General features: G+C 34.0%; 1 protein-coding gene across 2 annotated transcripts in view; it reads right to left on the bottom strand.

Annotated features, from left to right (window-relative positions):
• Positions 1 to 317: 317 nt before the first annotated feature.
• Positions 318 to 14,210, bottom strand: part of JAK2 (Janus kinase 2) — a 153,046-nt gene continuing 139,153 nt past the window's right edge. The window contains exons 23-25 of one of the 2 annotated variants that reach the window (XM_024734235.1): positions 4,595 to 4,712; positions 2,890 to 3,003; positions 318 to 2,634 (exon numbers count right to left, since the gene is read on the bottom strand). In XM_024734235.1, coding sequence (XP_024590003.1) covers positions 2,527 to 2,634; positions 2,890 to 3,003; positions 4,595 to 4,712 — 340 coding nt within the window. In that variant the 3' untranslated portion in view covers positions 318 to 2,526. The remainder of the gene's footprint in view (positions 2,635 to 2,889; positions 3,004 to 4,594; positions 4,713 to 14,210) is intronic. The other variant, XM_024734236.1, reaches the window with a different exon arrangement.

The following is a 14,210-nucleotide window of genomic DNA, read 5'->3' as shown; positions in this document are numbered from 1 at the left end:
TTTTGTGGGAACATGCTAAAGGCACAATGAAGAAAATAATACAGTCTCAATCTGACCACATCATGCCACCCCAAAGAGAATGGCTCCCCAGGTATAGAACTATAGGTATTTTCTAAAGTCTACTCTATAACAAAACTCTTTAAATAAAATTTAAATATCAGGAGTTACGGTTTTGATAAAAATTTCACTTGACTTTAAAGCAGAAGTCTTGGGTTGGGTTGTAAGAAAGCACTCTTCCATAGCAAATTATAGTGCTACTGGCAGCATACATAAATAACATGAAAAAGTGACCATTTCCCAAAGCAGGCAGTCATGGATATAGGGAATTATTTATATAAAGACTGTGTAACTTAGAATACTGGAATATTTACAGAATTGCAGAATTTTAAGAAAATCTTTACGCTCATTTCTGAAGAGTATTACTTTGAAGAAACATTTTGGCATTAACTGGTACAATACTGACTTACCTGTGTCTTGTGCAGAATCAACTAAACAGCTGCATGGTTAATTTCCTTTTATGTATGGTCAGAATCAAAATTTAAAACATCACAAACCCTCAATAAATAATAATTTTCTTGAAAACTTAGAATTTTACAATAAGGCTGTCATCCCATTCTAAAAACTTAAGATGTTTATGTGGGATTTTTCTCCTAAAACTAAAAATGGAAACATTAAAAGAAAAACTTTTAAAAAAGAAACCTAGTTAACATCCTTGTTTTTATAAACAAAATGTTATCAACCTTTAAGAATCTACTTTTAGGTACTTAAGTTTTAGTACAAAAATCTGCAATCAAACATATTATATGATATGCTACTTTTTACATGAAAAGTAGCAGAACAGAAGATCTCTTAAATGCATTACATACAGAGATCCTGGAGGAGTCTTTACAAATTAAACAAAAATTATATTCAACTTTCATCAAAATATAATGTTTACCAGAAATCTTTTAAAATCTAATATATTATTTTAGATGATTTGTGCATTTGGTGTAACTACTATTTGGTAAAATGCTTTAAAGATAGCACAAAAAGCATTTCTTCCCTTTCCTTCCAACAAAAAACTCAAACTTTATATGTGAGGCATTTTTTTCTTATATAATATTCATTTTAAAACCAGCTCCAAAAAACAGAAAGATAATCAAAAGTCTTAAGTTCAAGTTAAAAGAAAAAAAGCATATAGCATTGAAAATAAAGAAACTATTTTCTTTTTAACCAAAATGCCAAGTATTTTAAACTTTGTATAAATAACACACAGACAAAAAACCCCACCAAATTTTAGGTATGGTGTCTAAAATGGAGTAGCACTAAAACAAACGACAACAGTAACAAACGACCCTGTATACTCAGGTGAAAAATGCTGATTTTTCTTCAAGACATTATGAATTTTCTACTGGCATTCTTGAATAAAATTAACAAGCATACTTTTTTTTTTTTTTACCAATTTACTCTTATTTCTCCCTTGTAAGAATCTAACAAAAGAAAATCTCTTTTATAACGGCAATAGATTTCTGAAATCCCTAAAATATACATTCTTTAGAAAAAAATTCCTAACCCACTGTGCATCTTAATAGGCTTATATATATGAAAAACAATCTATTTTATGGCTTACACTTAAATTTAATCCATGAATATAGGTCCCAGGGATTGAAGAGTCTTATTGGCAGCCAGTAGCTCAAGGGATGACAATATTCCTGGCATTCGTCATCTCAAAATTTTAAAAGAAAACTGTTCACTGTAGTCTTAGAAAAGCCTGGAGATAGTTCTATTTAAAAAACATACTCGCCACAAACAGATACAAGGGAGAGAAATAAGAAAATAGATTGTGTTATATCTTTGTAAACTTGTTCCATTTCAAAATGTATTCTTTAGAGTCAGGGAAATTCCCTATACAAATAAAACTAAACATTTGTTCCCTTTGCTTTGAAAAATATTTACAGTACATAGAACAACAAGCTAAAAGTATACACCTGCTTATATTGCTGGCCAGTGATATAGATGAACAAGGACACAAAGGTGCTTATTCAATTATCTGAGCATCTTAATTTGTACAGTGAAGTTATTACAGATCAACTATGGAAAAATTAGAAAACATTATTTATGAATACCAGCTCTTGTGTAAAACATCACACAAGATGCCAAGGTATTATACATTCACTGTGGTAAAAACTGTACATACGTATTCTGTGCATATTAAACATTTACAATTTTTTCATCTCTCATAATTCTGAGTTGAAAAAAGTCTAAGTTTCTTCTTTTGCCAAAGGTGATATTAACTGACTGATTAGGTTCACGAAACTTTTTACAAAACTCTTTGCTAAGGACTTTTCATCAGTGTCTTTGGCTGGTGTCCTCATGAAGAAAAACTCACTAAACTTTTGAAAGCTCTGAGCAGATATTTCCACACTTTTGCTGGCTAAAGTCATGATATACATAATAATGATATATGTAGTAACAGTCCACAGTAATGTGAAATACAACACTTTGTTCTGTAAGTCTATTTTGGTCTCAGAGTGAAGTTCATTTCTTTCATCCAGCCATGCTGTCTCTTATTTGATCAACTCGAAGAGCTAGGTCTCTGAAAGAGGGGCGTTGGTTTACATTATTGTTCCAGCATTCTGTCATGATTACATAAATCTGTAAAAGGGAAAATAAACCAAACTTACAATGAACACAAAGTGCCATCTTTTAATTGGTGAAGACATAAATTCAGAACTCCCACTTAATTTGCCTGTACAGGCATGTGTCATGGATATACCTATATCCACAGTCATGATTATGCTATTTTTCTACAACCTCAGCAAATTAAATTACATAAACTGACCTGAAATCCTTGGGTAAAGAGAGAAAGAAAATGCATGATTACTGCGGATAAAAAAAATTTTTTGTTACCTCATCTGGGCATCCATCTGGTCTTGGTAATCTTCCATTATTCTTCAGGAGTTCTATCAAATGAAACACAATCATCTGTCCTTGTTTGTCATTGCCAATCATACGCATAAATTCCTGAAACACAAACCCACTTTTCAATGACACATTTTTGGTACATTTAATTTGAATCAGAATTCTTTCTCAACTTCTTCCAGTAAATGGGAAAAATCCTGTATGTTTCCTTACCTGGAAACATTTTAAAAACAGACTATTTTAACTTCAAAAACTTTGTTTTCAGTCATAGTTCAGAAAAGATTGTTAAATGTGGAACGTCTATAATGCCATTTCCATAACTGTAACATACTCAGCACAAATTCCCTGAAAAGGTTCAAAACCAGTGAACTAAAAACACTTACTTTGTTTTAACACACCATATTACATTTCAGGTGAAATAAAAAGTTTAATGTAAAAGAAGACATAATAAAAAGAAAATACAGAATGAATATTTAAGCATAAATGGAACGAAGAGAAGTTCTATGTTTAAAATTCATAAAATTGAAGCCTGAACCATAAGCTAGAGAAGTATTTACAATGAACACATCGTTTATTTAAACACAGAGAGCTCTTATATACTTGTAAGAAAAATTACCAATATAAAAATGGGCAAAGTACATGAAGATACAATGCACACACGCACAGACTCACCCCAAACACCCAATAAATATGTATTCAATCACACTAATAGCAGAAATGCAAATTAAAATCCAATAGGTACAACTTTTCTCCCATCAATCTGGCAAAACTGTGTAGAAATATAATAGTCAACACTGGCAAATGATAAAACGTATACCCCTATGCACAGCTACTGAGAGTCTAATCTGGTACAGCTTTCCTGGAAAGCATTTTGAAATAATGAAAATCCTATAAAAGAGTTCATAACGTTTCACCTATAATTATACTTTTACTCTCTAAGATGACAACCAGAGATGAACATAAATATATATAAGGATGTGCACTATGTTCAATGAAGTGTTACTTAAAAGACTGAAAAATAGAAAATAATTGTCCAGAAATTATATCCTTATGATGAAATGCTACCAAGGAATTAGAAGTCATATTTGCAGTAAATATTTACTAATATAGGAAAACATTCATGCTATAATATGTAATGAAAAAGCAGGATAGCAAACTGTACAGTATGACCTGTTATAAAAGAAATCTTTTTAATAAAATTTCGCTTTTATATATAAAATTAAAAGAAGCCTGTAAGAAAACATTAAAGTGGTTATTAAAGTGGTATTAAAGTGGTTATTTCTGAGTAGTTGAATTAGAGATTATTTTTATTTTCTTTTTTATACTTTCCTATATTAAAATTATACAATGAGCAGAAAAAATATTACTTTAAAAGGTTTAACTTTTGCAATAATTCCTGGAATGAATGAGTTTATCGGATTTACTGAAGATAATATTAAGAGAATATACTAAATAGTACTCCAATCCCCACTTTTTAAAACATCAAGTTAATTTAATGAATAAGTTTGGGATTATTTTGTTGGATAATCAAATCCCAAATAAGTTTGGGATTATTTTGTTGGGATTATTTTGCTGTCTTACAAATAAGCAATAGGAGCTCTAAAATAACCCTAAGCTTACTATATTATTCTTTGGAAAAAGCTTTTCTCATGTTAAAAAAAAAAACTTGAGAGTAAATAAAAAGCAAACTGACCGCTGGTGGGCTTTTACTCTTCTCAATATATGTGAAAAGTTCATACAGAACCACTCCAAAGCTCCAAACATCTGAGGCCACAGAAAACTTGCTCTCTGTCAGTGATTCTGGCGCATACCTGTAGTATATTTAAAAGACAGTTACTTGATGTGTCAATTCTTGATTTTATCTGCAAATCATTGGATTAAAAAAAAAAAAAGCTGTAGAGAAAAGGGTTAACACAGCAGGTCTGAGGCTGCCATCTTCAAAAAGGTCTGTTTGCAGTGTTGACACTTGACCAGTACCTGGGATCTTAGATTTCAGGAGGGTTTCCACAATTCCCTAAATGATAATAAAAGTGGCTCACTGTACCTAAACCATTTCTGCAAACAAATGAGTCTAGAATCTTGTTAATGTGCCAGGCAGAGAATGTCTACATGGCCAGTCCCAATAAAAACTGTGGGCACTGAGTCTCTAATGAGCTTCCTTAGTAGATGACATTTCACACATGTTGTCACAGTTTATTGCTGGGGGAATTAAGTGTGTCCCATATGACTTTACTCGGAGAGGACACTTAGAAACTTGAGCTTGGTTTCTTCCAGGTGTTCCCCCAGACGCCTTTTCTCTTTGCTGATTTTGCTTTGCATCCTTTTCCTATAATGAGTCATAGCCATGCTTATGGCTGTACGCTGAGTCCTATGAGTCCTCCTAGTGAATCATCAAACCTGAGGGTGGGCTTGGGAACCTCCAAAACACAAAGATAACTAAAATCCAAAATAAATAATGTTTGTCTCAGTAACATCAGGGTTAACTGCAAAGTACCTTCCAAGAACTGAAAAATAGCTGATCTTTGCAAGTTAAGCTTAAAATGAATCCAGATAAGAATCCTAGAGAAAAAGTGCCTTTTAAGCTGGAGAAGACTTGAAGCTACTAACATATAAAAGAAATAACCTGTTAATCTGAAAGGGGGTGATTGTGAGAGGGAGCACAGAAAATAGAAAGTCATAGGGGAAAATGGTGTCATCTACTCAAGTATCAACACTACCCAACTGAGAATTTTGGCCAATGGATTATGAATATCATGGTACCATTGCTAAATTTATCCTATTACAGAGAATTGCAATGGAGATCTGTTTTAGACTGAGGTTTAAAATATGAATTACATAAAATGAACCTCTCCTTCAAAATCCAACTTCCAGAAATCCTCTGACTACTTAAGGTCATAATGACCTCATGCTACTGAAATTCTAAAGTACTTATAGTCTATACTTATACAATTAACCATGTAATGTCATATTCTTTTTATATTTAGTTTTTTAAAAAGTTACATATTTGTTATTTTAAAATATATGCTAGTGTTATCCCACAAATGGAATATAACCTCCTAGAAGGCAGTACTACTCCCTCAACCCTTGAAAAATATTCTCTTGCTGTGGCTTTCATGAAAGCACTCTTTGTAACTTCCCCCTTCATCTCCAAGGCTGTTTTTCTCTTTCCCATTACTTATGTAAGGATAAATACAAAGTTAAAAAAAAAAAAGTCCATGTGGAAAAGGAGAGAAAAGACTCTCCTCTTTTCTTAGAGCATTTACTTTAGAAAATTTAAAATTGTGAATTCTCTGTCTCTTTGAAATTTATGTAAAAATCTTTTTAAAAGCTTTTGCTTAAAAAGCCTCTTGCCAGGTTTACATACAGGAATGTCTTTCTCAAGAACCTGGGAACTACCTCTTTGGAATGTAATCATTAAGGATTATCATGCCCTTACCTCCCAGTTTCAATGGCAGTGCAGGAGCCTAACTTGGGCAGGTGTATCCTTCAAGTTGCAAAACTATCTCCTATCATAAAGATATGAGAAGTTTATTTTTCTTTTGGATAAAGCCAATTAGCTAACACAGATGGGCACTCCTATTACTAAGTGAATTTAGGATGAACAATGTGTGACAGATGGTGCTGTCAAGTCCTCTTACTTGAGGAGTAGTTATTGTTTATCCTGAGAACACGTTGGCCATTTTATAAAAGGGTGAGATTTCTTTCTGTTTTTGTAATCTCTTAGCAGATTGCTTATGATGCACATTACTTTCTGGATTACTGCTTATTCAGTAATGAAACTGTTTTCTTTCTATTCTGCTTTTGTGGAGAGGTTCATTTCCTGTGTTAACCTTTCCCCGAAGGTTCCATCACCAGATCTCTTCCTCTCTAAAAAAAATTTCCCTTAGGTAGTATCATTCACTTATATACTACAGTCTCCCAAATTTATAACCACCCTATCTTTGACCTTTCTTTTGTGTTTCAGACTTTTTGAACATTTCCATATTAAAGTTCTGCACAGGCAAAAAGAACTCCATCCCCACCTCTCTGACACTTGCTGATTATTTTATTTTCTCTATGCAATGAATGGTATCACAATCTATCTAACTCCCCAAAATGGAAATCTTAAGAATTATTTTTGACTCATCTTTCACTCCCAAGTCTACTGAGCCACTAAAGTATGTCTTAAAAATGTCTCAAATCAGTCTCCTAACCAATACTGCTATTACAGTCTTAGGTTAGATCCTTATCTCCTGACTAGTACAGAGATCTTCAAACCAGGTGAAGAGTAATAAACCCAAGGATATACAAAGATTTTCCAAGGGGCTCTACAGCAAGAACCGTATAAGGATTCTCCATGAGTCCAAAACCCTGCCTGAACAATTTAAAAAATTACGTTAGCAGAAGCATTTTCCCTGCAGTTCTTCTTAATACCACCCCACAGGACATGCTGTTAGCTAAACAAAGAATACTTTTGAACAATAAAAGCAATATAGATGACAGTGATTCTTTTAAGTGAAACTGTATTTTTTTAAAGATAGGATGGCTAAATCCTATGGATAAAAATTATGTGATTTCTTTCAGACTATAGATTTAGTGTTTGTTACTCAACAAGTTAGGTAAAATCTATCAACTCATTCTGAAATATTTATATAAAAATTAGTTAGCCTCATTTCATTATATAAAACATATTTTTTTACTTGCTAATATAAAAATAAAACTGTATGTCAACTCTCCATCTGATTAGTTTTTAGCAGTATATAGCTTTCTTTTTTCATTAAATACATAAGAAAATTTTGACCAAGATGAAAATGTTCTTTCTGATTTTTATACAAGCTTATTAGTGATTCCCCAAAGTCAAACATCAGAGTTCAATCTCCCCAAAACATTTAGTGAAGGAATAACAGGCCTTTTACCATATTCCTTACTTCATAAATTATAATCTTAACTATATTTTATTCTGTATTATTTATTAGAAATTAAGTAATGAGAAGTGGTTTATCTTATTTTCATAACTTAATTATGAAATTATTTATATTAGATATATATCATCTTAAGCTTATCCTGACTGCCCTTGTGGTTAATCTTTACAGATATGCAGGGAGAAATACTGGGCCCAAAGTTTTAGGGGCTTTCTTTATGACAAAAAATATAAAATGAGGTGTGAAAGCGAATATTTAAAATTAGAAAAGAAGAAATCTTGAAAGGAAGGCACTCTGGTGGATATGCTTTGTTAGCTTCATTGTAAACATGCCTCTGGCACATGTGTTCTGCAGTTTTTATCTGTTTTGTAAAATAATATTTCATAACATTAATATACTTACTTGAATTGAAAATGAAGTAAGACCTTTTCTGTTGGAAATTAAGTGTATTTGTTTATGAGGCCTGGCATTGCCAAATAGATTGTAATGAAGGACACTCTTCATTAAGTGACTCAATCTTTGAGGCAGTGCAAGGGTTTGCCATATTTAAATCACATATTTAAAATGTGATAAAAGATGTTATTAAAAACTACCATATTTAAACTAACAATATTCTATTTTATGAAGGTATCAGTTTAAACAAGGTGCCTCTAAATGAGAGTAATATCATAATTTGAACTAATTTTAAAAGATTTTTGGTATACTTCCCAGAAACAGAAAATGAATGACTCTAATGATTGGGTAGTAAATCCACTTTTGAAAATCAAGTGGATTTAATTCTTCGTTTTCAATGAAACTGAAAAAAGAATGGATCTAATGAAATTGCCAGCTAACAAATTTTACTGGTAGATCACTATATACTGTTTTGCTACATACGTATCAGGAGTCACAGAAATGAGTGACATTGTTATGACAAAACTCCTTTCTTTCTTTCCCATCTCCTTATTTATACAAAAAAGTTTTCTCCATGTTTACAAATACAGAAATAAAATTAGAATTTATGTTGAATCTGGTCCCATTATAGAAGTAAATAATATTTACCTAAGGATATATGGACTAGTTGGAGGGGAAAGAAAAGCTCCATTTATTAAGAAATGTCTCCAATGCAAGAGGGAGGGGATATGGGGATATATGTATACATATAGCTGATTCACTTTGTTATAAAGCAGAAACTAACACACCATTGTAAAGCAATTATACTCCAATAAAGATGTTAAAAAAATTTTTTTAAAAAGAAATGTCTCCAATAAAAAAGTTTAAAGAATTATTCAAATTAGTAATTCATTTATATTGCTTTGGAAATTTCATCCTGGCGGTACCTTTGACGATAACTTAATCTGGAATAAAAAGGTGAATACTTTTTTTGTGGTCATAGGAAATTTTAAAATTAATTTAAATTTATATATGTATTTTGGTTACAACGGAGATAGGTAATCAAAAGATTTTCCAAGTACAAAATATAATACATTATACAAAATTTTGAGATGGGAAGTGGAAATATAATTTTAAGAAGAAAAAGGAATAATGCAAAGTTTCTATCAAGAAGAACATCTGTTCCTATATATTTTTAAGTGGGTGACAATGGGTATCAAATTGCTGTGGTGTCTGGATTTCCTTGTATACATCTAAAAGATTGATGTACCATACTTCAATGTCATTATTTACAATACTTTATAAAATATATTATTTACAACCATCTAAATTTACAAAGGAAAAAATTAGCTATCAATTTTAAAATGTGCCAGAAAGAATATAGCTTTTGATAATTCTTTCAATGGGTATATATGCACAAAGGGTTTGAAAATCAATGACCTAGATTCCTGCAAAAGTTGCCTAATTAGTCTTCTCTCTGCTGTTAGCCTCTTCTCAATAAAATGTACCCTCTATACCTCTAGTTCTCAAAACTTTTGGTCTGAAGTCCCCTATACTCTTAAAAGTTATTGAAGTGCCCCAAAAGCTTTCATTTATGTGGGTTGTATTTACCAATATTTACTATATTAGATTTCAAAATTAAGGAAATGTAAAAGTATAAACCCAGTAATTTAGCATAAATAACATTTTTATATAAAAATAACTATTTTCCAAAACAAAAAATTTTGTATTTAGAGTACTATGTTTTACATTTTTGTAAGTTTAATGTTGGTTTAATAGAAGACATTTTCTGTGAGTAGTTTTTTAAAAAAAGTTTTTATACAATTTTTAAAGGTTATACTTCATTTACAGTTATTACAAAATACTGGCTATATTCCCCATGTTGAACAATACATCCTTGTAGCCTATCTCAAAGGGCCCTAACTCCCGGGCTGTGGACCACTACCGGTCTGCAGCCTGTTAGGAACTGGGCCACACAGCAGGAGGTGAGCGGCAGGTGAGCGAGTGAAACTTCATCTGCCGCTCCCCACCATCCCCCATCACTAGCGTTACTGCCTGAACCATCCCCACCATTGCTCCCATTACTGCCTGAACCATCCACTGCCCTCCCCCCACCGTGGAAGAACTGTCTTCCAGGAAATCGGTCCCTGGTGCCAAAAAGGTTGGGGACTGCTGGCCTATCTTATACCCAATGGTTTGCACCTCCCATTCCTATATATTGCCCCTCCCTACTGGTAACCACTAGTTTGTTCTCTATTTCTGTAAGTATGCTTCTTTTTTTGTTATGTTCACTAGTTTGTTGTAGTTTTTAGATTCTACATATAAGTGGTGTCATACAGTATTTGTCTTTCTCTGACTTAGTTCACTCAGCACAATACCCTCTAAGTCCATCCATGTTGCTGCAAATGGCAAAATTTCATTATTTTTTAAGGCTGAGTGGTATTCCATTGTATATGTAAAATGAGAGTGAAAAAGGGGAATAACATCTTAGTATTATTATAAAAATACTTCTGACCTCATAGACTCCCTAAAGGGTGTACCAGAGGTCCTCAAACTTTGAGAACTGCTGTTCTCCACCAAAAGTAGAGCTATCTTCCTAAAATATGAATCTCACCATTATCGCTGGATAAAGCCTCTAATATCCCACCTGCACACTGTCTAATGAATAATGTCTGAACGCACTAACATGGCACACAGAACGCAGTATTATTCCGTTTGTTCTGTGGTAACACCATTCACTTACAACCCTGCTTATCCTGTTGTTCTTGTCATCCTCCTCATGGAATACCCTTCCTCTTGTCCATCTGGTGAACTATTAATCAATAGTTGAAATGTCATCTTTTAGTTGTGGTTTTCTCTGATTAATTTAAACCCTCAGCAGAATTATTGCACTCTAATGTTTTTGCATCATCTTCTTCATTATTGCACTTACATACTACATTGCAATGACTGGATTACACATTTGATTTTTCCTAAACTAAGAGACCTTAAAAGGCAAAGGATTATGGATAGTGGACCTGTCAGTTGAATTTCCACGCCGTATCAAACTTTTCCACTTAGTTCAGCCTTCCTTGTAAGGGACAGTTCTTTTTTTTCTGATGCTGATCCTATCTTCTTATTCCAATTTCCTTGTATGGTGTTTGGAACACAGTAGGTGCTTTATAAGTAGGTGCTTAATAAGTATTTATTAAATTGTATTCACTAAGTATGCCAAAATCACTGGAAATCCATATAACTAATCATTATGGATTGCTAGTTAATTCCATTTAACTTCTCTAATTTCTCATTCTGGAAAAACAGAATGAAATTCATGTATCACTGGGGACATGACCAAAATAAGACAGTCAAGTTTAGATAAGTCTTATTTTCTAGTTTCACTTAAACCCTAAAAATAATTAGATAATGCTAATGCTCATAATTATCATCAGGATATTCCTTTAAAATGTTTTTAGTATTATAAAAAACTTCAAACATATACAAATTAGAGAACAATGAACAACCATGTACCTGTCACTTAGCTAAATTCATTGCCCACCTTGTTTTATCTACTACTCCCGACCTGCACACAACAGTATTTATATGAAATGAGTTCTGGATATGACAGTATTTCAACCATATTTCATACCATAACTATCCCAGTATGCATCTCTAAAACATAAGCAGTCTTCTTTAAAACACATTCACAATGCCATTATAAATCATTCTCCTGTGTAAGGGGTCCAAGATGGCAGCCTAAGAAGACTCTGAGCTCACCTCCTCCCATAGACACATGAAATTTACAGCTACACATGAAGTACTTTTCCTCTGAAAAGTATATGATAACTAGATGAACAGCACCTCCACAACAAAAGATAAAAGAGACTCATTGAAACAGGCAGGAGAGGCAGAGAGACAGTCCCACCCAGGACCCCATTCCAGGAGCAAATCAGAAGGATCACAAAAATATGTAACTATTTGGAGTAAAAAAAAGAGGGAGTAAAGGGATTGAGCTCCAAATAACATACCTCAACCCTTGAGTGCATCACTGGGAACACGAGCCCCTAAAACATCTGTTTTTGAAAATCAATGGGGATTAAGTCCAGGAGAACCACATAACTGTAGGGAACAAAGAACCCGCTCTTAAAGAGCTCACACAGACCCATCTACCATGAGAAACAGCACAAAAGCAACAGTGTGAAAACACCTACACCATAAGTGAGGGAGACCTACTTACTGGTCTTAGAGCAGCTGCTAGAGAGGCAGGAACCTAACGGGACTTTCTCTGGAGACAAAAGCACTGGTAGATGACATCTTTGAAATCTCATTCTAACTTGCTGGTGATACAGCTAGTGGGCACTATTTTTGGTGCCCTTCTTCTAGCCTCCTAGCACCAGTAGGTGTGCTCCTCCCACCCTGAACCACAACTGAGCCAAAGCGAGTACCTTGAGTGCCCTGCCTACCCAGTGCAGATGTCACACCACAACTGGGCTGGACAAACACACGATATACCCCACCCTCCCCACACACTAGCTGCACCATAACTGGGATGAGCAAGTGCCCCAAACCCAGTCCACACTATGCAACAGCTCACTACAACCAGCAGGTGAGCACCCCAAATCCCACACATCCCACATCATAGCAGCAGCCCCACCACAGCTTGTAGGTGTGCACAGTCCACGTGAAGAACACCCGTGAGTGCCTGGGTCTGGTGGCCAGGGAGATTGTGCTTCTGGGCCCTATGGATTATCTCCTACACAAGAACAAGACTGGAAGAGGTAGCTGTTTCACCTAATGAATTTAGACAAATAGAGAAAGTTATGCACCATGAGAAGGCAGAGGAATATGTTCCAAACCAAAGAAAAAGACAAAAGACATTAATGAAATGGAGCTAAGCAACTCACTCAACAAAGAGTTCAAAGCAATGGTCATAAAAATGCTCATTGAACTCAGAAGAAGATTGGATAAACACAGCAAGAACTTAAAGAGGTAGAAAATATAAGAAAGTACTAAATAGAAGTTATAACTAAACTGAAAAATACACTTGAGGGTTTCAACAGAAGACTTGATGAAGCAGAAGAACGAATCAGCAAGCTGGAAAATGAAACAAATAGAAATCACCCAGACACAGTTGCAAAATGAAAAAAGAATTTAAAAAAGTGAATATACCTTAAGGGACTTCTGGAACAACATCAAGCAGAACAGCATTCACATTATAGGGGTCCCCAAGGAAAAGAGAAAGAGAGAAAAGATCAGAAAATTTTGAAGAAATAATGAATGAAAACTTCCCTAATCTGGGGAAGAAAGCAGACATTCTGGGTCTAAGAATTTCAGAAAGTTCCAAATAAGATGAACCCAGAGAGAACCATACCAAGACATATTACAATTAAGATGGTAAAAGTTAAGGATAAAGAATCTTAAAAGCAGCAAAAACAAACAAACAAAAAGCCCCCCAAACCCCCAAAACACTACCTATTAAGTACAAGGGAAATCCCTAAATCAGCAGATCTTTCAGCAGAAACTTTATCAGCCAGAAAGAAGTGGATGACCTATTCAAAATGCTGAAAGGAAAAACTTTCCAACCAAGAATTCTCTACCAATTCTACCAGTCAAGATTATCAATCAGAACTGAAGAAGAGATGAAGAATTTTACAAATAAGCAAAAGCTAAAGGATTTCATCACCACTAAACTGGCCTTATAAGAAATGTTAAAGGGACTTCTCTAGGCTAAAGAAGAAATGGCACTAATTAATAATAAGAAAATATATGAAAATAAAAATCTCAGTGGAAAACATATAGTAAAGGTAGTGGCTCAGTCACTTATAAAGCAAGTATGAAGACAAAAGTAGTAAAGTTAACTCAAATTACAGTAATACTTAAGGGAAGCATAAAATAAGAATATGCAAAAGGCATCATCAGGGCTTCCCTGGTGGCGCAGTGGTTGAGAGTCCGCCTGCCAACGCAGGGAACACGGGTTCACGCCCCGGTCTGGGAAGATCCCACATGTCGCGGAGTGGCTGGGCCCATGCGCCGTGGCCGCTGAGCCTGCATGTCTGGAGC

The sequence above is a fragment of the Neophocaena asiaeorientalis genome, unplaced genomic scaffold (genome assembly GCF_003031525.2).
Source record: "Neophocaena asiaeorientalis asiaeorientalis breed wild unplaced genomic scaffold, Neophocaena_asiaeorientalis_V1.1 scaffold256, whole genome shotgun sequence".
Classification (NCBI taxonomy): Eukaryota; Metazoa; Chordata; class Mammalia; order Artiodactyla; family Phocoenidae; genus Neophocaena; species Neophocaena asiaeorientalis.
This window is presented reverse-complemented; position numbering and strand designations above follow the sequence as displayed.